Below are 25085 nucleotides of genomic sequence, written 5' to 3'. Positions count from 1 at the left end.
AAACATTGATTGGTTGCCTCCCCAACACACCCTTACCAGTGATTGAGCCTAAAACCTGGGCATGTGCCCTGATGGAATTGAACCAAAGTACACAGGACAACACTCCAACCAACTGAACCACATGGGCCAGGGCTGTTGTTGTCTTTTAAATATTTGTGACTGTTGTTTAAGATTTCAGAAGACAGAAATCTTAAATAGGTAAAATGATCTCACGGTGCCACCTGTAATTAAGGAATTACTTTTCTGACTCTGATAGAACATACCTTGGTAAGAGTGATCAGCAGTCCTCTGATAGACGTGACAATGATTATTCCAACCAGAATGAAGGAAATGTGCTGGGACCAGAACTTCACCTGCCACCAAAATAGAAAGAATAAATCTGTTAAATCCCTGTTTAGAGAGATGTGAAGATTAAAAAGATGCATTCTAGCCCTGGCTGGTGGTTAGAGCACTGAGCAGTGGTTAGAGCACTGACCCATGCACCAAAGGGTCGCAGATTCAATTCCTGGTCAAGGGCACATACCTGGGTTGCAGATTGATCCTCAGCCCAGATTGGGGCACGTGTAGGAGCCAACCAATCCACGTGTCTCTCACATTGATGTCTCTCTCTCTCTCTCCCCCCCCACCCCTTTCTCTCTCTCTCTCTGCCACTTCCCCTCCCCTGCCCTCCCTTCCACTCTCTCTCACTAAAAAAAAAAAAAAAAAAAAAAAAAAAAAAAAAAAAAAAAAAAAAAAAAAAAATCAATGGGAAAAAATCCTCTGGTGAGGATTAACAAAAACAAACCAAAAAGAAGATGCACCGATGGCTTATGTGACTGTGAGAGGTAGCGTCATGAGGCCCGATCTGATGAAAACAAAGTGGGGAAGAGAGCAGTGGCAAGGACAACACCTCCAGGAAGAGGAAGACAGCCGTGGTGTCTTCATGAGCAGACAGAATCAAGATGTAAGGGCAGAAGAAAGCCAGGTGCAGTGAAGTGATAAAAACATGAATAAATTAGAAGAAACACAAGCCTAATGTATAGCTTCAATGTGAAAAGTGAAAAGCACAGACTAAAGGAAACAAAACAGCAGCTTGATTGCTTTTATGATCTGTGAATGATAGTTCTCGGGTCACCCAAAACATTAAGGAACTTTTCTTTCTTAAAAGAATTACAGACCTTCTCGGCTATGGTCTAGGAAATAGTCGACCTTCATCTGAATCACATGACACCGTTCTCTCCTCTTGGACTGTTTCCCAGTGAGAGGCAGCTTAGGACCCTATGCATGATGCAGGGGGAGCTGCTCTTACTGCCCCTACCAGGTGTCATTCGGAATTGTGAAGTGTGAGTGTGCAGGTGCGTTACAGGTGAACGTAGATACACACGAGCAACTGAACAGCCTCGGGAAGACTGATAAGAGCATTTCTAAAAATTCAGCCCGGTAAGAAATTTAAAAGAGGAGAACACATGCTACCCAGTGAAGCATACTTCACAGCATCAGTTATGTGATTCTTGAAGGAAAGAGACACGCTCCTTCATAGGAGAAAGGATACACTACTGGTCTATCAACATGTGTGTTTTGGCCCTGGCTCGGTAGCTCAGTTGGTTAGAACATTATCCCAATGAGCCAAGGTTGCGGGTTCAATTCCTGGTCAGGGCACATACAAGAATCAACCAATGAATGCACAAATAAGTGGACAGCAAATCGATGCCCCCCCGCCCTTCTTCACTCTCTAAAATCAATCAACACGATTTTTTAAAGTGTGCTCTAGGCTGTCTTAAGGACTGGAGCTGAATGTGCTCTGGTTCATTTCATATTATCCAGCCCCCGGGGCGTGTGCAGCTGGGATGGCTGCTGGGGCAGCAGGCTGTCCGGGGATGAGAATCAGCACAGCTATCAGGCCCTCAAGGGACAGGCACATAACACTGGTCTTCTGATCAGCCAGAATCACTGGCCATCTACGTGCCTAGAAAATACACTAGTCTACAAATAAGGATGTTACATTTAAGTTAGGACAAGAGTGCATTCAATGACGGTGGTATTCTAAAACGGGTAGAAAGATGAAAAAAAAATTGTACACAGGTTACAGTTACCATCTTTAGCTCACAGTCACATTAATTAATTGATCAAGATAATTTTTTACAGTATAAATCATCTCAGTTCTAACACAGAACACTAATTAGTAGTTAATATTCCACCGGAGGAACCAAAGGTGAGCTGTGTGTTTGAAGATCTCACCGAGAGACGCATCTGAGCATTTGGCGGGGAGAAAGTGGTGAGTGGTAGCTGGCTACAGAGGAGCAGAGGCGGAACTCGACATAACCCGCATCCACAACAGTAAGTCCCAGTCATTACTTATGTTTTACGCCTTTTACAAATCTGCATATGAACATGTCAAAACATACCCAGGAGAGGAGGAAGAACAAAAGCAGAATCAAGTAGGAAGGAATTAGAATCTTAATTATAACATATAGCAGATAAAAGAGAAAGAAACAACAAACCAGGATCTTGGTACAACACTTACATCAAATTGGATTCCCAGATAATTCACAGTGATCTCAATGCCTCTTGTGACAGGATCAGTCTTCCCCACTCTGTCAAAAACTATATTAATGGTCGCCTGCAAAGACACACAGCTTTACATTAGAGCGTTTCAGTAATCACCTACTGTTTCAAAAAGGCGACTCAAAATAATGAATTAATCACCATAACAAATCTCACTGCTGGATGTTCCTAAAAATGAAATTGGACTCAATCTAAATCAGATATAAGAAATCTACTTTGGCTATCCACATAGAGACAAACAAAAGTCCCTATCTTTCTTTTCTGTAAAGAGAACAGGGGAATAGGCTATGGCATATACGTCTGGATTTATCAGAGCCAGAAAGGAACATCTGGGAGATGAAGCCAGGTTAGGAGAATAAAGGAACTCTAGGATCTCTCCCTGTGGTTATTCCCTGAGTGCTGCAAAAGCAGCCGCTAAGATAAAAAGACAGTTAAAGCTAACAAGCCAACAAAGCAGAGCAAATGGAATCCTGAGAAAAGTCAATCCAAAAGAAGGCAGAAAAAAGGAAAAAGGGCAGAAAACAGTTGAGACAAATAAAACACATGTAGTATTATGGTTGTTTTAAAGCAAACCATATGAATAACCACATTAAATGTAAATGCTCAAAACCAGGGGTTGGCAAATGCTGTAGCTGTAGTATGAGAGTAGCTACAGATGATACGTAGACAAATAGGCTTGGCTGTGTTCCAATAAAACTTTATTTACAAAAGCAGGTGGTGGCTGGATTTCACCTGTGGGCTACAGATGGCTGACTGCTGGTCTACATGTGCCAAGTAAATGGCAGAGATGGTCAGACTGGATAAAAAGGCAAAACCCAACTCAATGTTGCTTATAAGAAACCCACTTGAAATATAAAGTGCAAATAGGTTAAAAGGAAAAGAATTAAAAAATATATACACTGAGTGGCCAGATTATTATGACCACCCCATCAGTACTTCATTGGGCCACCTTTTGCCTACAATACTGCAGCGACTCTTCTTGGCATTGACTCAGGGTTCATAATGACTCTAAAATGTGTATGTACCTAATAACAGAGCTTTAAAATACTGGAAGCAAAAACTGATACAACTGTAAGAAAACAAACATTTTAAAACTGGCAAAAATTTGAATAGATAGATCACCAAAGAACATGAACAGGTGGCAAATAAGCACATGAAAAGTTGTTCAATCTAATTAGGCCTTAGGGCATGTGAATTAAATACCATCTCATACCTATCAGAACAGCGGTCGCCAACCGGTGAGGTTCGAAAGGTTGGCGACCGCTGTATTAGAATGTCCAAAGTTCAAAGGACTGACCATCTGAGGTGCTGGTGAGGATGTGGGGTAAATGAAACTCTCATACACTGCAGGTGGGAATGTAAATGGTTCAAGTTTGGCCGTTTCTTCAAAAGCTAAACATACATCTGCCATATGACCCAGCTGTTTTCTCCTACACAGATATTCACAGCAGCTTTACTTATGATATCCCCAAACTGGAAGCAAACAGATCTCCACCAGCAGGAGAGGAGAGAACCAAATTGTGGTATAACTATACTATGGAATACAACTCAGTAATAACAAGGAATAAACCACCGATGCACACAATAACGTGGATGGAACTTAAAATAATTATGCTGAGTAAAAGAAGCCAGACAGGAAAAGTGTACATACTATAAGACTCCATTTGTAGAAAGTTCTAGAAAAGATAAACCAGTGTAGGATGACAGCAGGTCAGTGGCTGCCTGGAGATGGGGTGTGGGAGAGGGGCATCACGAAGGGGTACAAGGAAACTTCTGGCAGTGGTAGTGGATATGCTCTCTATCTTGACTGTGGTGATGGCTGCTGCATAGGCGCACATTTGTTAAAATGTACCAAACTGTACACTTTAAATATGTGCATTTAGTGAATGTCAATTATATCTCAATAAAACTGTTAAAAAATATGTTCCCACTTGAGAGAGGGATTGGGGGCTGAGTTAAAAAGGGGAAGGATGAAGGACAAATCGGCAGTTACAGCCATGAGGGCGTGAAGTACAGCACAGGGAATACAGTCACTAATAGTGTGGCAACCGTGTGTGGTGCCAGGTGGGCACTGGCCTTCCCGGGGTTACTTCACAAATTATATAAACGTATAACTGTTACCCTTTACACCTGGAGCTAACATAACACTGAATGTCAAACGTAACAGAAAGAAAACATGCTACGCTCCCCTGAAGGCTGCATCTCAGGAAAAAGCTTTCATAGCCCAGCTAACTGGACACGATCTTCACTCATCCTTTCCCACTGAGTGAATCAAGATTTTAAAATGGCACCGAGTCCAACCGGTGTGGCTCAGTGCTTGAGTGTAGAACTATGAACCACGAGGCTACGGTTCAATTCCCAGTCAGGGCACAGGCCTGGGTTCCTGGCTCGATACCCAGTGTGGGGCGTGCAGGAGGCAGCAGATCAATGATTCTCTCTCATCATTGATGTTCCTCTCTCTCTCTCTCCCTTCTGTTCTAAAATCAATAAAAATAAATTTTAAAAAGTCATCTGAATAGGCACTGACATCAAATTATTTTAACATTAGATCTGTTAAATCCAGAATCTTTCTTTCATCTACACTGATCAAAATGAACTAACAAGCTCTTCTGTGCAAATACAGTGCCAGTGGGAAGGTTACCGAACCAGAAACTCAAATCAGCCTTTTCTATACTCACACTGAAACCCATTAATACCTGCAGGTGAGCCACAGGTAGAGCTGAGTAATGTACATAAAATGCCCATACAGAATACACATTAGGAGAGAGCCACACAAGAATAAGACCTATAGACACACAGGCTGAGTTTATCTACGGAAGCACACTTTAGAATTTGCTCTGGACTGAGTTTTTAGGTATACACACATTATTTAAAGGACAGGGGTTTCTGCTCTGAGCTGCAGCTAGGAGTTGAATTAGTCACATTCTCATGGGTAATATGGAAAGCAGAGTGGAAAGAAAGAAACTTTTACGTTTGCTTCATACATTTCATAATCTAAGGCCTTATTGATTTCTGACACAAGAAAAATGCAACCTCCCTTTTCGGGGTGAGCTAAAAAGGAGAAGGAAAAGAGAGGCTCAAATACGTGAAAGACCGCCTTCTCTGTTGACTCAACCGGATTTGAAAAATTAGGCTGGAATTCAGCTCCATGCCTCCATCAAACCCACTTTCCTCTTTCTGCCATTACCAGGGAAGAGCACCTGAACTCTGACAGGTGAAAATAATATACTTACCATGAAAATTTTCCAAACACAGTAAATAGAGAAAAAGTAACCCAGAAAATTAAAATATTTCCCCTTGAAAGTTTTGGAGTATTCTATTCTCTCCTGAGGGAAAACAAACACAAAACATGTCAGTCTCAGCAAAATGTAAGTTTATATATAACAAAAATGCATTACTTGTTCAGGCTAAATAAAAAAACCACACATGGTAATAATAATATTAAAAAAACAATAGTAGTGGCAACATTTACTGACTACTACTTTAAGCCAGAAAGTGAGACAAACATCTTACATGCATTATCTACTTTAATCCTCATAACTGAAGCTTAGAGGTTAAATAACGTGCCCCCAGCCGTGTAGCTAGCGAGGAGGGGAAGTTAGGCTCAGGTCTCTGTCCCCGAGGCTTCTGTTCACCTCTCTCCTATGGGGCTGCTCCTGTGAAGTGATCCTCAATAAGGATGAAAATAGTTGGAACAACTTTAATGAAGAGACTTGCATATTTAAATTGTGTTGCATTTTAGGTGTAAATAGAAAAGTTACTTCTTGTCCTTAGTTCACTTCTTGTTCTGGAACCTTTAAAATGGGGCTAGGTCATGGCCGCAAAGCGTCTTCTTGCTTTTACAATATAACTAACTTGTAAGGGAATAAAGAGCAATCAGAGGAGCGGCCATCGGGATCCTGGGTCAGGGGGAGTGGTGTGCGCCGCCTTCCCAGCGGCTGAAAAGCCTCTTTTGACTACCCCACTGCTTTCTATTATTGAGAGCATCCCATTAAGGGCGTTGCTAGTGGGAGGAGCACTGTTGCGGAGAGAGCAGACTCCAATGCTTTGTGACTAACACTGACGCTATGGAGTGTCTCTTGCACTGACTGGCTGTACAGGACACTAAAAAGCCAGGCAGTCTTGCCCTCACGTCGATCACATTGACAAGAGCACACTTCAGTTCCCTTGCTCGGTACCTTGGTAGCATGGAGATCAGCTGTTTCCAGAAAAAGCTGCCTGCTTAGTTCTTCCAAAGCATCCACTTCCTGTTGAATCAGAGTAAGATCTGGCACAGAATGGGCATCAAGGTTTAAACCACATAGAAGTTTCAAGAAATAGACATGAAGAAAGCATGTTTTTGGTTTCTCGTACAGTGTGGATTCTAGGAACTGCCTAGATTTTCAATTTCCTGCTGTGTCACTATTACAGAAGTCCCCCACTCCCCCGCCCTTGCTCCCCTGCACCCCGCCCCTGCTCCACCCCAGGCCTTCACCCCACTATTGTCCCTGTCCATGGGCTGTGCACATAGGCATACAAGTTCTCTGGTTATTCTCTTCCTGACTCCCTCCACCCCCTCCCCTCCGAAATCTGTCAGTCAGTTCCATGCATTCATGCCTCTGGATCTATTTTGTTCATCAGTTTATTTTGTTCATTAGATTCCACAGATGAGTGAGATCGTGTGATACCTGTCTTTCTCTGACTGGCTCATTTCACTTAGCACAGTGCTCTCCAGGCCCCTCCACGCTGTCTCCAAGGGTAAGAGCTCACTCGTTTTGTACAGCTGCACAGTGCTCCCTGGTGTAGATGTACCACAGCTTTTATCCGCTCATCTACTGGTGGGCACTTGGGCTATTTCCAGATCTTAGCTATTGTAAACAATGCTTCAGTAAAAAATAAATCAGAAAGAAACAATGCTTCTTTCTGATTAGTGTTTTGCGTTTCTTAGGATATATTCCTAGAAATAGGATCACTGGGTTGATGCTCAACCACTGAGCTACACTAGCTGAGTTAATCTTTACTAGCTTTTAATACAGCCTAGGATTTATAGACCTTCTTTCCTTCTTTAGAGACATGATCTTCTATTATTCTCACAACAATCACATAAGATAGGTGTTATTATCCATTTTGCAGACAAGGAAAGTAAAGCTCAGAGGCAGCAAATAACTTGCTGAAAGTCACGCAGCTGACAGGCGTGGATGCAAAGTCAGATCCGTCCTGCTCCAGGCCTGCTCTTTCCATGACACTACGCCACTTCCCAGATCAGCGAGGCCGTGCTATTCCTCTCTCCAGTTAGGAAACGGGCTCAGAGTAGTTAGAGAATCCTGATGCTTTTGTTGAGTTGACTTACTGTCACTAAGATAGCTTCATCCTCAACTTCTGCTTTTATGGATTCTTATGTAATAAGAATAGTAAAGACGGCCCTTCTGACACAGCATAGACTTTAATCTGCATCTTCCTTCCTCTGTGATTTTCCCGATTTCACAGATCAGCCCTACAGACCCTTCCTCAGCAGTGGCTGCCAACAAACAATAGAGTTTAACTAGTTAACGTGCCTGCTCCTCTCATGATTAGGCATAAGCTTCTTGAGGGAGGCGGTATCCGCTCGTCATTTCAGGAGATGTGAAATAACTGTTTCTTGATTAAATGGATTTAAAGTAATCCTTTCTTCCCCTCTCCTCTCATCACCCTACCTTCCTTTGGTCTAGTTCTTACATGCATTTGACTCCAGAAAGACATTTAGTAATTTGTAATAAGAACAGGCCTCATCCTTTTCCTCCAGTGGAAGCAAAAGGGAATGTGTGCTTCCCCAGGCAGAGAGGCAGCATTATGCTACCTCAGTCCTGGGTCCCCAGAGTTTTGACCTAAAAGCCTGAGACTCACAAGATTTAGCCACTCATTTTGGGAATTAGTTTAACACTGTAACCAGCAGGGCCAAGAATAATCCATTAACCCAAACTCTTTGATTTTTAAACCAAAAAGTCACTGGAGATACAGAGCTGCTTTAAAGTTGTTTAGGAAACTGACTGCTTAAGAAACGGGCCCCTCTGGTCTTATATACAAACCACCCCCTTAGGGAGCCGTTCCGTTCTGTCATCATTGCTCAGAGCTGGGACAGTGGCAGCTTAGCGGAAAGAGCCAAGAGAGGGAGACCACAGTTCCACTCTGTCTTTGCCACAAACCACTGCGTGACAACTTCCTCTGGTCTACTTCCTCATCTGTAAAATGGAAAGACTCACTTGTTAGGACCCTTCAGCCCATGATGTGATGATCACCTGTGGGTGTTGGAAAGAGGACTCTGTACCTGGCCAGCTGGACCCTGGATGCAGTCAGCTGCCGTGGGAGAGACTATCCCAATACTACTTCTTCCTCTTGCCTTTGGTCCGGAGTTGAGAAAAAGAATATGGCGCCATTTGGGCCCTAGACTGACAGGGAGGACCAAGCTGTAAGGTACACAGGTACGTGTCTGATCGCTATGGTGCACACCTGAGACCACCATCATGCTGAGTGTCAAATGTAATTGGGAAAAGGATCCAGCAGGGGACGGAGGATACTCTCACTTCCTGGAGCTGAAGTGGTGATGCTCTTTATCACCCCCCAGAATCCCGAAGGCTTGTTATGCACCTCCCCCTTCTGGAACATGGTTCTCCGGGTCATTGCCATCCTGAAATGAAAAACAAACAAAACCCCCAAATAACAAACAAACAACAAACAGCTCGGCAAGGAAGCATAAACCCTCATAGTCATTCCCACCCACTAGGCTCAGACCCGCCCCTGCATCTGCTGAGGTGCTCAGGGCGGGAGGCGCTCGGGAGCCCCGTTTCCCCACCTTGCGGCTGAGGGGAGTGCGCACCCGGGCGATGTGCCGGGTGAGGACCACGGCGTGGGGAGTAGGTAACACACGTGGGGACTGGTCTGCCATTCAGACGCTGAGAGACCTCAGAGTTTTCATCTCCTCATCTATGGAGAGTTGTGAAGACCAATGAAATAATATGTATGAATTCATGTGGTCAACTACAAAGTTGTACACATATTAATAACTATTACTGTTATCATTTCAGGCCAAAAGAGAGTAACAGCTAACACACCTAACTAAAGGGCCAGGCACAGGCTAGGAACGCAATGAATGTTTCTTTCCAAAAGCAGACACAAAAAGAAAAAGCCAGCACTACCAGACAAACCTGGACTCTTCTAAACATCATCACTCCCCTTCTAACTCCAATCTCCTCCCACTGCTGAATCAGTGAACAGGAAACTTCCTCTGCCTTCCTCTTGCCCTCCAGGTCTATAGCGAGCCCACTGCCTCAGCGGGAGCTGCTGGCATGTTCCAGCCCACCACATAGGTATTAAGAACAGGGTCTTTGGTCATAGCCGGTTTGGCTCAGTGGATAGAGCCTTGGCCTGCGGACTGAAGGGTCCTGGGTTTGATTCCCATCAAGGGCACATGCCCTGGGTTGCAGGCTCGATCCCCACTAGGGGGCATGCAGAAGGCAGCTGATCAAGGATTCTCTTACTGATGTTTCTGTCTTTCTCTCCCTTCCTCTCTGAAATAGAATATATTTAAGAACAGCAACAAAAAACAGTCTTTGTGAGGAAAACTAAGATCATTTGTATATAAATGGGTCAAAGCCTACCGGCCTGAAATAAACCAGCATGAGTCTAATACAAATAGGTAGCAGAACTAAAGAAAAATTTAACTCAGAACAGTTTTTGGGTGACCGGAGACAGAAGTGCGGAGGAGGAAGCAGCAGTGCTGGTATTTATGCAAATGGACCAAATACCAAACGGGAGTTCCATGGGCTACATTTTTAAGCTATTGGCTAAAATGGCATTAACAGCAAAGAACGTGAGGTGTGTTGGCCACGTTGACTTAGCTATTCTTCAAAATGACCTTTGCCTGGGATGGACTGTAGCTCCAACTTGGCTCCTCCTGCCTTTTCCCTAATTACACACACCCCCGCTGTAACAGCATTGCTGGGAGGGGTAATTAATGACCAACAAGCGGCTCAGACCTGGGGAGCTTCTGACTTGACAAGACTCATCACCCATAGTTTCCCCATTGTCATAGGTGGAAAAGCTGGAGCAAGTATGTACATAAGGAAGGTCTGTCTCACCCACTTGAATGTGACTTCAGCTTACCGTGCTGGATTGAGGGAGGCAGTGGGGGTGGGGTGGGGGGCGCACAAAGCCATTTCTAGTTTCCTTAGTCCCAGTGTTTACAGCACAACAAACACAGTGCCCGGCTGTGAGTGGGACTGGCTGACGCTGCCAGGGGGACTGAGCCTGCACTGGGGCCTCCCCACAGGCAGAGGCAGGGCCTAGAAGTGCGAGCTGGCTGCACCCTGACAAGCATGGCCTTGCTCTCAACAATCACTTTCACTTTTATCATTGGCCTCTAAACCGATCTTCCTTTTATCAAATACGTTACATATAAAAAATAAATATTAATATATACAAAAAAGAACAAGGAACAACGAACTCCCTGAGATGTGGTAAAAGGAATAAAAACCAATGAGGTACTATAGACGCTGCTGACTTTGACCTTGAACTTTTCTTCACTGGCACCACCACCACCACCATGATCATCATCACTATTGTCTCTCTATAACAGGGCAGGTCCGGAGCAAGAATATATCTATTATTAGCCGAATGCCTTTCAAAAACCCACAACCTGGAGAAACATAAGCTCTGGGCTGCAGTCTGGTGGTTGTCTTCAAGTGAAGAGGCTGAAAATGTTTCCTGTGGTTTAAATATGCTACCATACTGTTCTCTGGTCTCCATTTCTGGTGGGAAGTCAGAAATTGCTTTTCTTTTTCTTTTTAAAATTTATTATTAAACCCTTACCTGAGGATATGTTTATTGATTTTACAGAGAGGAGAAGAGAGAGAGGGAGAGGGAGGAGAGAGAGAGAAACAGATGTGAGAGAGAAACATCAATTGGTTGCCTCCTGTATATACCCAACAGGGGATTGAACCTGAAACCTAGGTATGTGTCCTGACTAGGAACTGAACTTGCAACCTTTTTGGTGTACAAACAACTAAGCCACCCTCACCTGGCCAGGCTACTTTTCTTTCACCCTCCCTCCCTCCCTTTCTTTGTATTTTAATAAAATTTTAAAAAATACTCTCTCTCTCTCTCTCTCTCTCTCTCGGCCCAGTGCACAAAAATTTGTGTACTCGGGGGGTCCCTCAGCCCGACCTGTGCCCTCTCGCAGTCTGGGACCCCTTGGGGGATCACTCCCCAGGGGATCAGGCCTAAGCTGGCAGTCAGACATCCCTCTGGCAGCCTGGGATGTCCACCTGCCAGTGGGGCAATATATATACAATTGGTTGCCCCCCCTCCCCCCGGGCACACCCCAACCTGGGATTGAACCCACAATCTGGGCATGTGCCCTGACTGGGAATGGGATCAGTAACCTTTCAGTGCATGGGATGATGCTCAACCAACTGAGCCACACCGGCCAGGGCATACTTTTCTTTTTTAATTAAACGTTTTACTTTGAGAAAATTATAGATTCACATGTGGTTGTAAAATAATATAGATAGATCCCATGCTTTCCCCAATGGAAACATCTTGCAAATTTAAAGTACAGTATCACAACCAGGGTATTGACACTGATGCAGTCAAGGATCAGAACATCTCCATGACGACAAGGATCACATATGCTGCCCCTGTATAGCCCACTTCCCTCCTCCCACCTCCAGCCCCTCTTAAACCCTGGCAACCACGACTCTGTTTTCCATTTCCATTCTGTCATTTCAAAAATGTTATACAAGTAGAATCATACAGCATGTAACCTTTGTGGATCGGCAAATCTGTGTCAAGGGTAGACCCCCTTCTAGTGTTTTCTTGGGCCGTCTGGTGTTTACTTTGCATATATATTTTTTAATGATGAGGCAGAGATTTGGGCAGAGTTTATACGTAGATTCTAGATCTTATCCTTCTGCATTTCTCTTGCTTCTAAAAATTTCCTTTTAGATTTCCAGTCCCTTTGCTGATTTGAACTCTATCAATCTGTACACGTGAGTGAATGCTGGGAGGGTGGGGGGGGGGGGCTGAAGAGCACCCCTGGGCAAATAAGCCACACACAGGCAGTTACCTGATACCCTTCTCAAATTTCTGCCTGTCTGTTTATTTTCCAGGGCTTTCAAATACTTGTTTTTAACAATTTTTATGACTTTCTATTGAAGGAATTGCTTGAAATCTTTATATAGTGCCATTCCTGGAAATTTCCTCTATGATGGTTTTTATTTTAATTTTTTAAAATTTATTTTTTAATATATTTTATTGATTTATTTTTAGGGAGAGAGATAGAGAGTTAGAAACATCGATGAGAGAGAAACATTGATCAGCTGCCTCCTACACAACCCCTACTGGGGATGTGCCCACAACCAAGGTACATGCCCTTGACCTGAATCGAATCTGGGACCCTTCGGTCCGCAGGCTGACGCTCTATCCACTGAGCCAAACCAGTTAGGGTTCTATGATGGTTTTTATTTATTTTTATTGATTTCAGAGAGGAAGGGAGAGGGAAAAAGAGATAGAAACATCATTGATCAGCTGCCTCCGGTGGGGCCCACACTGGGGTTGAGCCTGCAACCTGGGCATGGGCCCTGACTGGGAATCGAACTGTGACCTCCTGGTTCATAGGAGGATGCTCAACCACTGAGCCACGCCGGCCGGGCTCCTCTGCTATGGTCTGACAGGAGCTGTGGCTGGTGTTGACATTCCATAGGTGAATATGTATCTTTTCCCTATCACTACACATTTTCAAAAGAGAGACTAAAATATCAAGGATAGAGGTTAAGATTTTTCTTTCACACTAGTAGCTTGCATCTAACTTTTACATGATATAGTTTCTATTTTCTTTTGTATGTCACAAGCTATGTGAAATACTGTGAATTCAGAATTTGTGGGTAGAAAGGGACCCTACTGACCCTTTAGTCAGCCCTGGCATTGACTAAATGGGTATCTTACAAATGAGTATTTGCTCGAGACCACTTAACAAGTTAATAGGAATGTGATTTAGTTCAAGTTCTTTTCATTACACCGTGGTGTAGTTGCACAGCTATATTTTCTATCTTCTACAAAACCATAATTTCAAAATTGTACTATTATTGTTTGTGAATAGAGACTATATTTCAGCTATATCATAGGTTACCAATACAAAAGCTTTAATATCTAAGTCAACAGAAGGACAAAGCAAAATGAATCACTAATTCTCTCAAGCAGAAGGAAGCTGAAAGGCTTGATCACTATACCAGTATGGTCACACTAAAGAGAGACAGGAAGAGAGAGAGAGAGAGAGAGAGAGAGAGAGAGAGAGAGAGAGAGAGAGAGAGAGAGAAAGAGAGAGAGAGAGAGAGAGAGAGAGAGAGAGAGAGAGAGAGAGAGAGAGAGAGAAAGAAAGAGAGAGAGAGAGAGAGAGAGAGAGAGAAACATCAATGTGAGAGAGACTCATCGATTGGTTGCCTCTCACTCACACCCTGACTGGGGCCAGGGATTGAATGTGCAACCGAGGTATGTGCTCTTGACTGGGAATTGAACCCATGACCCTTTGGTGGGTCGATGCTCTGACCACTGCTCAAGGCTGAACTAGTTTTTGATGAATGTTCCTATGCCGGGGTCCAACCCCAGCAGGTCCAGGGGTCCCCAAAGGTGTGGACGGAGTCGGCGAAGAAGGAATGACACGGAGACAGCGTTCAGTTGATCAGTAGCCTAGCCAGGATCTCTAGCCCGGATCTCCAGCCAAGTTCTGGTCTGGATCTCCAGAGAGGTTCTGCTTAGGATCTCCAGCCAGGTTCTGTGTCCATGTTCTCTTGCTAGGTTCTCCAGGTTCTCCAGCCAGGTTCTGTAGCCATGTTCCCTCGCTAGGTTCTCCAGCCAGGTTCTGTCTAGGTTCTCCAGCCAGGTTCAGTCACCAGGTTCTAGTCAGATTCTCTTGCCAATTTCTGTAGTCAGGTTCAGTCCAGGATCTTTTGCCATGTTCTCTCGCTAGGTTCTGTCTCTAGGTTCTGAGGCCAGTTTCTGTCCAGGATCTTTTGCCATGTTCTCTCCAGCAAAGTTCTTCTGTCTCTAGAGAACGTTCTGTGTAGGTTCTGTGCCTAGGTTCTGAGTGTAGGTTCTGTGTTCTGAGTTCTGTCTCTTTCTGTCTTGTTACATCTGTATTTATACCAGTTGATTCAATCCTATCAATCTCTATTCCAAAGGTTAGGGCGTTTCTTATCTCCATTCCAGGGAGTAAAGATTATGTAGCTTAAGCATGATTGTTCATAGTTAAAGTGATTAATTACCCGCCTGGCACTTAGTTGAGGGGTTTTATTCCCTCCCTAACTTTAGGGGAAAATCCCTACCTGGGGATTCAACCTTTCTCGGAGAGGTGACCTTGGTTAAAACACAGCGCCAAGAAGGTGAGCAAACATATTAAGAACCGTATGCCATATATGCCAGGTCCCTTGAAACAGCAAGGATGGACCGGCTCCCGGCATTCCTAAATACTGTAAAGCTCATCTATTCAGGGTTCCATGTGAGAAGACAGTGTACCTTTTTCCTGTCTCCGTTTTCAACCATCAGCTGTTTGTTTCTAACATGTTATTTTTCTTGTATGTCACCTCACTATGGCCCTCTGCTGTTAAATTGGAAGACAGTCTGTGTTTGTGAAAGAGTTTTTCTATATTTTGGTAAATAACAAGGGCACTGTATGAAGCCCCAGGGCCCTAGGATTACATGCTAGCTGTCAGTCTGCCCTGCTGGCTCCACTGGGTACCCAGCTGTGGTAATTAGGTCAAGTCAGGAGACTCATTCATCTGAGAGCCACTCAAATTAATAAGACCTATCGCAGGGCCACACACCACCCCAGACCCTTAGACAAGGTCAGTAGGGGCACATCAGAGCCAACGACTCACCATGACTAGAGATCAGGTGGCTTACAAGTACACATCCACACCTGACATGGGAATGACTTTACATTCATCTCGGTATGAATAAAAGAAATATAGTAAAAGGGAGAAGGAATCAAAATAGTACTGTTTCTATATAAGTGTCTCTTACTATTGAATACTGTTGCTTTTATTATTATGTTTTTAAAATCTGCATTCATATTCATTCATGTAAAATCAACTGTATAGAATAAATAAAAACAAAACATTTAAGTAAATAAATGTATACCTATGTGTATCTGCTTTCAATATCCTAGTAAAGATATATAGAAATGGAGGCAATTGGTGGGTGAATCTGGGCCTCTATCATTCGAATGTCTATTGTTATCTCTTACATTAAGGCTTCTTTGACTTGACCTTGGGTCTTACTATAAAAAGGTGTTGAAGGAAGGAACATGAAATGCAAAACCACTCATGCAGTTTAAAACCTCTGTCACCATTGTTACATGGGCAATAATAATTTGAATAAAGACAGTGGACTAATAAGCTTCATGAAGGTGGAGACTGAGTATCCTGTTCACCTCTGGATTTCTACGTACTATTCAGCATTTAGTACAGTGCCTGGAATAATCTAGGCCTTCTATAATTACTAAGTGAATGAATATGTGAATGAATAAATGAAGGCAAAGAATTAAAACCAAATGATTATTCTGCATGAATAATTTTTTAAAGTAGTTAAGAGAAAGGAAGTTGAAAAGGTTGAAGTCAGGCATGAAACAGTTTGTAAACATTCAGGATAATAGACTTTTAGAACATCCAATGCAGAATACCTTCAAACATAAGTTATTCCAATAATTCACCTCAAGAGAATTGATCAAAAGTCAGGAAATATGACTGTACTTGAAAATTTTCTTTCACGCAGGACTAGACACTGTCTTTGATGATGCTTTAACTTATAATGGAAATGAGTAAGATGAAATTCCCTGTTAGCACCAATTCATAGTAAAATTTCTTGTTGAGAAATTCTAAGAGTACAAGTTTTTAATGTGCTGATATCTTACCTTTTCTTTTTGCTTATGATCATGTCCATGGTTTGGAGCAGTCGCCGTTCCAGGGCTAGGATGTCTACGTCCGTCACATTCCTATAATAAGCACAAACTGCTAGCAATGTTTTGAGGTCCCGTCCTTGGGCATAACACAAGGCAGCTGGAGAAACACATACACCTCAATTGTTACCCAGCAATTCAAGAACCTGTCTTTTTCTAAGGAAATGAAAATGAGCAAAAATGCTTTTGTTGTCATTTTCTATAGCTAATACTTCCAGGGTCTCAGGACAATGGAAAGTAATTAGTTCTCTATTGATCTTTCTTAGCTTTCAGCCAGTGATATTTATGATGCATGTGTGAGCACATTTTTAACTTGGCACATGTCTGTTCCAATTTTGGGAGGGACTAATTTGTTGGGATTAGCTCACATTACTGTTCACTGTGCCTTTAAAAAGGGGTGCGGTGAGTAAGGGGTGGAGAGGGTCAAATTGAAATTGTCATTAAAAGAAATAAATGTAGGACAAATAAGGGCAAGCAATATAAGTAATAAGACTTATTTAGAAAGATCCCTAGGTCAATGCCCAGAAGGACAGAGGAAAGAAGAAAAGGGCAGTGGCATAGGTCTAAGATTTAAGTGTTAATGATGGTGGCATGAGATGACATTTGTGTTCAGGAAGTGAAGGGGAAAAGACACGAGACAGAGTTCTCATTACCTGAGGAAGTAGGACATGTACGTGTACGGGCAGTTGACAGCACCGAATCCCGAAAGAAGAGCCATGAGAGTCACACCGATCACACCCACCCGGCTGATGAGCTGCTCTATGGACAGGATCCCTGAAAACATGCAAGCACGTTAATGCCAGGTGACAGCGAGGGCTTCCACCTGCAGTGGACACATCACTGAACATGGCAACCATCGCACAGAACTAACCAACAGAGGCCAGATGCTGTTACTATCAGACAATCTATGATAAATACATGTCTACTGATTTTCCTCTTATCTCATATGCTTCCAGAATCATCTCTATTATTGGGTAATGGTAATAATAAGATTAGCAACAATAATTGTAAATAACACTATTGACTGTTTATTCAAGGTAGTATGAACTCTAACAACACAAAGTACTTTCAGTAAAAGTCTTGGCAAATTAAAAAAAAAAAATGTAAACTGCCCGGCCGGTGTGGCTCAGTGGTTGAGTATCAACCTATGAACCAGGAGGTCATGGTTTGATTCCCAGTCAGGGCTCATGCCAGGGTTGCAGGCTAGATCCCCACTGTGGGGCGTGCAGGAGGCAGCCGATCAATGAGTCTCTCTCATCATTGATGTTTCCATCTCTCCCTCCCTCCCTCCCTCTCTGAAATCAATAAAAATATATTAAAAACAAACAAATGAACAAATAAAAAACAGAAGCAAAAAAACAACAAGAGTAAGTGTGCTGGAAGAGTACAGATAGGAGGCAGCACTTTCTCACTGTCTCCCAGCGTCATCTATGGCATCTATAGCCACCTGCGATACATATACTTCCCTCAGGTCATAAGCTCTTTAGCTAGCTTATCTGTTATTCGTGTTTACCACCAATAAACACATAATGCACCTAAAAATGGGCTGAATTTAAGGATGACTAAGTAATTCAAAGGCAAAGACATGAATTTCAGATGATGGACTGTATTCTAATTATCAATTACTTCCTTATTTGACAGTGCTGAAAATCAACTCAGTAGTTAAAATAAATGCTGCTGTTGATGTATTTGGGATAAATGAGAGAAAGCAATGCTGAAGAATAACTCAGAACATCTGGTTTCACAGGAAAAAAAAATAGTTTTCATTTGTTTTTCACTTTCTATTTCCAGGATAGAATCCACTTCAACCATTTACTTCTACGGCCAAACGTTAGAGCTGCTGTTCAGAAATTCTCTTAGCTTTGAAACCAACAAAAAAAATTCCAGTATGAGTCCCTTGTTCCTTGGTTTCCATGACACCACCTGAGCACTCTTCGGACGTCCCTGTCTTCCCTTTCCTTCCTCCCCCAGCTGGGCTCCAGGCTTCCTTGCTTCCACTCCTCTCCCCAGGACTCAGTCCCCTCCCCTCCTGAAGCACTGGTCCCGCACGCCCAGCCCAACACCCTGAGTCCCGGTGCCGCCCTGAGCTGCCTGAAGCTGCTAGAAAGCACACTGATACTGGGGCCAGTACAGACGTAGGGCCTTTCTTGCCCTTGGTCAGCCATCTCTTCCCACTCCCTCAGCAGACACTAATCCATTTTCCAATCCTGTTCTCCAGAGCTAATGCTCGTATTACGTAAGAAATGAGCTATCGGACATGCACTGCCTCTACTCTATTATAAATATTTACATCTGCAATCATCCTCCCAACGTGCCCCCTCAGGACAACACGGTGTTTACAGCTGACTTCTCTACGTGTGCTTTTGTTCTTCCCTTTCCAACCGCCCAGGCTCTGGTTCCATTGCTTGTCTTCTCTCTGGGATCCCTTGCTGCTTCTTTCCTTTCGGTTTCAAATCTCTTTCCTAAGAATAATCTGTCCGTGGTCTTGAGTTTCCCTCTAGTCACCAATCTTCTCTCCTTTCCCCGTAAGAGCCAAGCTTCTTGAGAGACGTTCACACTCCGTCACCTCCGTTCATTACTCAACTGGCTGCAATCCAGCTCCGTCCGAATCTTCCACGCTGAGTGAACCGCTTTCACTGATGACAGTGATGGCAATGCAACAGGTCACATTCGTGAGGCACCTGTTATGTACCTGGTACTGCTCTAAGCATTCCACTTGTATTAGTCCACTTACTCCTCCCAACAACCGGAAGGAGATGTTACTGAAACCCTCATGTTAGCGAGGAGATGGAGGCAGGAAGGGGTTACATAACTCAGTGGAGGCCACACAGCAGCTGTGGCAGAGGACGGGCTCAAACCCAAGATGCCTAGTTCCAGAGCCCGGGCTCTTCCCACTCCTGTAATATGGTCATCAATTTTCTGGCTGCAAAATTCAATGATATTTTCCAATCCTTGTTTGATCTGATCTTTTATGATATGGAATTGTTCCTATTGAACATTAGTTTCCTTTCTTGGCTTTCATATGACCATTTCCCTCATTTTCCCTTTTATTTCTCTAGCTGCCTCCGCCCCCCGCCCCCCTTTTTGGGCCTTTTGCTCTGCAAAAGGACCAGAATTCTCTTTCACTTCAGTCTATACATCTTCCGTGGGTGATCTCGCCCGTTTGCCCAGCTTCCTCTAAGGGCAGTTAGCTGAGGATGTCTAATTTTCTAGATTCCTGGAGTTAGCTCCATGAGGACTGATGAACCCATGTCTTTCTCCGAAGCTCCTGACGCTGTGTCCACTGCCTACTGAACCTCACTTGGATGTGCACAGGTAACTCAAATTCAACATATCCCAAGCTCCGGCTAACTGCCTTCTTCTGATGACCATCTTAGAAAATGACACCGTCAGCTCTCTAGTCACCAACGTTAACAATCTGTGCCCTGCTCTCACTCTGTCTCTCATTCCTCGTGGAACACACCTTGAAGCTTTACATGATGTCTCTTGTGCCTTCCTGCTGGCCGACCTTTGGTCTTGCCCTTTAGATCTCAGTTTAAATATAGAAAGACTGACTCTAACACTTGCATTAAAGCTGGTATCCTTCTCTTCACTCTTCCCTCTCAGAGCTGCTTGTTTGCTCCTCGGTGACAATGATCAGAACTGGCAAATGTCTGTTTATATATTTACCTCTTTACTGTTTAGTCGCTCCGGCCAGATTAGAAGTTTCAAGAAGGCAGAGGTCAAGTTTGTTTTGTTCATGGTTGTATCTCCAGCACAGAATATAAACTGGGCACTCAGTAAATAGCTATGGAATATTGAATGAATGAACAAATCCTCACCCAAATTCTGTCGCTTCTACTTTCCGTATAGCCCTTGAGTTTGCATCTTCTCTACAGAAGAGTCATGTCTGACTGATATTTGTTAAATACTTTCCATGTGCCAGGCAGCCAGGAAAACAAAGATTTGTTGACTCTGGGGATGTAGTTATCACCCAGTAACATGAAAAATATCCAAGGGATTAATACAGGTTACTAAATATAAGGAATTGGAAAAATGTCTCCTTTACTTTTATCTTAAGGTGACGTCCCTTTCTTGAATATTTTTTCTGGTTTAAAGTACTTTGTAGATACTATCTCCTTATATCAGCATTTCTATGAAGTAAAGGACCGTCATCATCTTTCCTGTTTTCCAGCTAATAAATGGGGAGTCAGACCGATGAGGCAACTTGCAGACCATTCACTGTCACATCTGCCCACACAGATTCTTTCTTGCTTCACATGCTGTTCCAGTCTCTTCCTCTTTCCCTATGGAGTGTCCAACCTCTCCAGAGCCAGGCTCTGCTTAGAGCACTTTGCAGGCATGTTTTCATGTAGGTCTGATAGTTTTAGTGTGATTTCCACAGCAATAAACCGCACTGGCTGTGGCACAGTCCTGGGAAAGCTCCAAGCAGTGCGGGGCTGGCTGCTCCCCAGCCACTGCCTAAACTTTCCTCCCAACTTACTTCTCTTCAGGCCAAATAAATTAGACACCTGGACATTGGGACAGAAAATCAAAATGCCTACTTACTGGAGCACAAAGGTAAGACTAAAGGGAAACGATCTCCCTAGCTCTTCCTCTCAGTGTTCTTCAGGATATTCCCAGAGAGTTTAGAAAAAGGGATAGCTTCAGGCCCAAAAGGTATGATGGTCTGCTCTTTCCTTGGGGCAAGCTCTGGCTGCTCACAAGGGAAAAGCTGGAGAATGGTGTCCTTCGTCAGTTTTGGACTGAATGTGACCTTGTGCTATCATGTAAGCAGCCCTGGGGTCCTTTAATAGCTCTTGTCCCTCATTTCTAGTATCACAAACAAATCTGAAACAATTTGCCTCTGTGGGTTTATTTGAGATAGTTTATATGAGAGCTGTCTTATCAGGGTCTCCCTTCTCCATCTTTCCCTACACTGGCATGGGCACCTTACCATATTATCACACCCCAAATCCCTATCCAGAGTGACAGTTACTTTCCTGATACAAAGAAAATAAGATGTAGTTTCTGGCCTCAGGGAACTCACAGGTGAGTAAGTTCACCTACTACCTTGGCAAGACAAACTTTTTTTCATTCATTGGTTCAATAAACAGGTAATAAACACTTATGTGCTAGGTCCCTCCCTAGGCACTAGAGATACAAAGATAAACAAGATGTAGTTTCTGACCTCAGGGAACTCAAAGATGAATGAGGAAGTCAGAAAACAAGTAATTTTAAATTTTATAGGTGATATAAGTACATTGAGATGGGAGCAATTAATATTCCCTAATGAAGGCCAAGAAAATCTTCTTAAAGGAACTGATGAGTTGACTATTGAGAGAATAAATCGGCATTTCCCAGGCAGGCAGGGGGGAGGGGTTGTCCAGGCTGACAGAGCAGCTCCAGAAACTTCAGTATTTCGGGAGGCCCGGAGGGCAGACACAGAGACAGTCAGGCCACGGAGGGTCTTGCATGCCATGTTGAGTTTGAACGTTTTTGGTAGGCTGGTGTTTCTTAACTGTTTGGCCTTCTTTAATGTTATTTAACATTTCAAAGTAGTTAGTTTATAAAATATACAGTTGTTTATGGTGTTGCACATGCTTTAAAATCTGTACATTTCCTCTGTTCCTCCTGCAGGAGCGTCTCATAACCTCTCTTCCAAATCCCTGGCACAGGAAACGAGGCGACACGGAAGGATGCGTGGGGGAGAGGCAGATGCTAGACCTGGCTCATTCATGATGCTCCCCTTCCTAGCACTTCCTTCGCGACAGAACCTGGAGGAAAGCCGAAGGTTCTTCCTAGACTTCCTCGAAGGCAAGGGTCTGAATGTTTCTGAGGCCGCATCAAATCCACCCGCCATGTGAAACCTCAAATGCATTCGTAACTATTGTAGGAATAACAGCGCTTGGGGGCTGGAGCAGCTGGGACACAGGTTCTATTGTCTAGTCCCTGATGTCACAGTCTTAAGTGGCAGGTGGTAACTTCAGTGGTTTTTTTCAGGTTTAGTCCTGTGGTATTTTTATGATACTTCTCTTCACATCTGTACTTTCCTAGAAATTCTATAAACTCCCTAAAACCCAGTAATAAGTCCCTTTCTGCTTTAAATTAGTTAGATTCTGTTTGTTTGTTTGTTTTTTGCCATAAGGATCTTATAGAGCAGAAAAGTTAAATGAATATATATATAATTCTTTAAAAATATAATTTTATAGATTTCAGAGAGGAAGGGAGAGAGACAGAAACATCAATAATGAGAATCATTGATCGGCTGCCTCCTGCACACCCCCTCCTGGGGATCGAGCCTACAACCTGGGCAAGTGCCCTTGACCGGAATCGAACCCAGGATCCTTCCATCTGCAGGCTGACGCTCTAACCACTGAGCTACTGGCTATGGCTATATATATAGTTTAAAAGCTCCAGTATGAAAGCTCTAGTATGTTTATTACAGGTGAGCTAATGGATTTTAGACAGATCTGTACATGTATTTGTGAAGTAGTCCTGGAAGAATTTGTTAGTCAAGACATTTTTGTTTGTTTTTAGCAGAGAAATTAGGACTGTTCATGACCTGTTCCTGGATTTAAAATGAGCTTTTTGTGTGAAGAGAGATACTGTTTCATAGAAAATTTTCTACTTTCACTAAATTGTGTTTTATTCACTGCTCTTTCCCCAAATCCATATGCCCCCTGAAGAGAATCTTCAGCCTCACTCCAGCAGTGTCCTTTTGGCCACAGACCCTTTTGGGAATCTGGTAAAAGCTTATGGACATGCCACCTCCAAATACACACACAAATATATTCCCATAATCTACACAGAGTGTCAGGACATTGAAGTTAAAGAGACCTTTGTCCACTCCTTACTCCCTTGAAGTTTAGTCACTACTCTAAGGTCAAAAACTCCGATTCTGAATGAAAGAAGTCTGTTCCAAAAACCAGCATGTGACCCCTCCTAGGATGAAGGGACAATTTGGTTCAAAACCAGAAAACTTTTAGAGACTTAATTTGCTATATTTCTCACAACTACAAGTTTTTAAAAATTATTTTTTTTTTCCGTATCAGATAATTATAAACAACCCATTCCTCTTCTCCCCCCAACACTCACCGTGTTTTGGGCTGAGAATGGGAAATGGATCTCCTAGTTTCCAGAAGAAATACATAAAAGTCAGCCATAAGAGACAGGAAAAAAGCAGTCGCTGTTTGTGCACTGAGAAAGAGGAGACAAGACTAAGGTTAAATAGATACAAGCTAAAGAGCTTGCTCTACTTAAAAGCTATGGGATAACACTAACTAATATTTGGCTGGCTTGTTCACTTGGCAAATGAGCGATGGAACAATGTTATTTTTAGAGAAAGCATGCTGATCACTTTAAGAGAAATTTGGCTGAAATTAAGCTGTGGGTTGAGTTATGGGAGATGATCTGACAGAACCAGAACCAGAACTGTGGCAGGACAAATAACCTAACCGTTCACTCAATATTTATTTTGTGCCAGCCCTTTAAGATGCTGTGTGTGAGGTGGCCCCAAACAACAGCCCCTGAGGGTCAAACACTCACACAGGCGGATGTTGCTCACAATAAAATAGCCGATGTAGAAAGGCACCAGGAAGACCAGGATCAGCAGAATGACGCACAGGTTCAGTTTCCAGTGGAAGTAACGGGAGCTGCAAGACACGGCAACGCCCGTCACTAGGAGGGAAGGGCAGCAGCTGTCATTCTCCTTAGTCTTCCAAGGATCTCTTGCTCTTTGAACTCAATACTGAATATACCCATCTAACTAGTCAACTAGCCTGCTATTACCTGCTCATTTATAGAGAGAAGAAAAAAAGTTCCAGAAGGTATATATAATCATCTTAACCTCTTAACATTTCACTTATTAAAATGAGAATGTTAGTGTTCTAGTTATATTCATAGATAATGTATAATAATATATATGAACATATATTATTACTGGCACAATGACTATTGTCTCACTCACCACTGGGAGTCTTATTCTAATATGAGAATTAAAAAAATGTTAATAGTAATGTGTTCTATAAAGACTCAGAAATACTTCTTCTGTACCTTGTGGGTACAGAACTAAACATCTGATTTATATGACTTTATTATTGCACCTAAATATGTTATTTATTAAAATATTTTAGAATTTTTATAATCATTTTATTGAGATATAATTCACCATTCAAAGTGTACAATTCAGCCCTAACTGGTCTGGCTCAGTGGATAGAGTGTCAGCCTGCGGACTCAAGGGTCCCAGGTTCGATTCCGGTCAAGGGCATGTACCTTGGTTGTGGGCACATCCCCAGTAGGGGGTGTGCAGGAGGCAGCTGATTGATGTTTCTCTCTCATGGATGTTTCTAACTGTCTATCCCTCTCCCTTCCTCTCTGTAAAAAATCAATAAAATATATATTTTTTAAAAAGTGTACAATTTGCCCAGCCGGTGTGGCTCAGTGGTTAAGCATTGATCATAAACCAAAAAGTCACAGTTCAATTCCTAGTCAGGGCACATGCCTGATCCCCAGTGTGGTATGTGCAGGAGGCAGCTGATCAATGATTCTATCTCATCATTGATGTTTCTATTTCTCTCTCCTTCTTCCTTCCTCTCTG

At 43.1% G+C, this 25085-nt stretch overlaps 1 protein-coding gene across 5 annotated transcripts in view; it reads right to left on the bottom strand.

The window, feature by feature from the left end:
- GPR89A (G protein-coupled receptor 89A) overlaps positions 1-25085 on the bottom strand; it is a 48804-nt gene that overhangs the window by 2461 nt on the left and 21258 nt on the right. For 2 of the 5 annotated variants that reach the window (XM_059674331.1, XM_059674332.1), the window contains 9 exons: positions 24035-24141; positions 23585-23686; positions 17161-17281; positions 16463-16543; positions 9078-9187; positions 6723-6811; positions 5778-5870; positions 2504-2599; positions 264-353 (listed from right to left, as the gene is read on the bottom strand). In XM_059674331.1, the coding sequence (XP_059530314.1) occupies positions 264-353; positions 2504-2599; positions 5778-5870; positions 6723-6811; positions 9078-9187; positions 16463-16543; positions 17161-17281; positions 23585-23686; positions 24035-24141 (889 nt within the window). The remainder of the gene's footprint in view (positions 1-263; positions 354-2503; positions 2600-5777; positions 5871-6722; positions 6812-9077; positions 9188-16462; positions 16544-17160; positions 17282-23584; positions 23687-24034; positions 24142-25085) is intronic. The other 3 variants (XM_059674333.1, XM_059674335.1, XM_059674334.1) reach the window with 3 other exon arrangements.

This window comes from Myotis daubentonii, chromosome 18 (assembly GCF_963259705.1).
Source record: "Myotis daubentonii chromosome 18, mMyoDau2.1, whole genome shotgun sequence".
NCBI lineage: Eukaryota > Metazoa > Chordata > Mammalia > Chiroptera > Vespertilionidae > Myotis > Myotis daubentonii.
The sequence above is the reverse complement of the archived record's forward strand: the minus strand, read 5'-3'. Positions and strand labels throughout refer to the sequence as shown.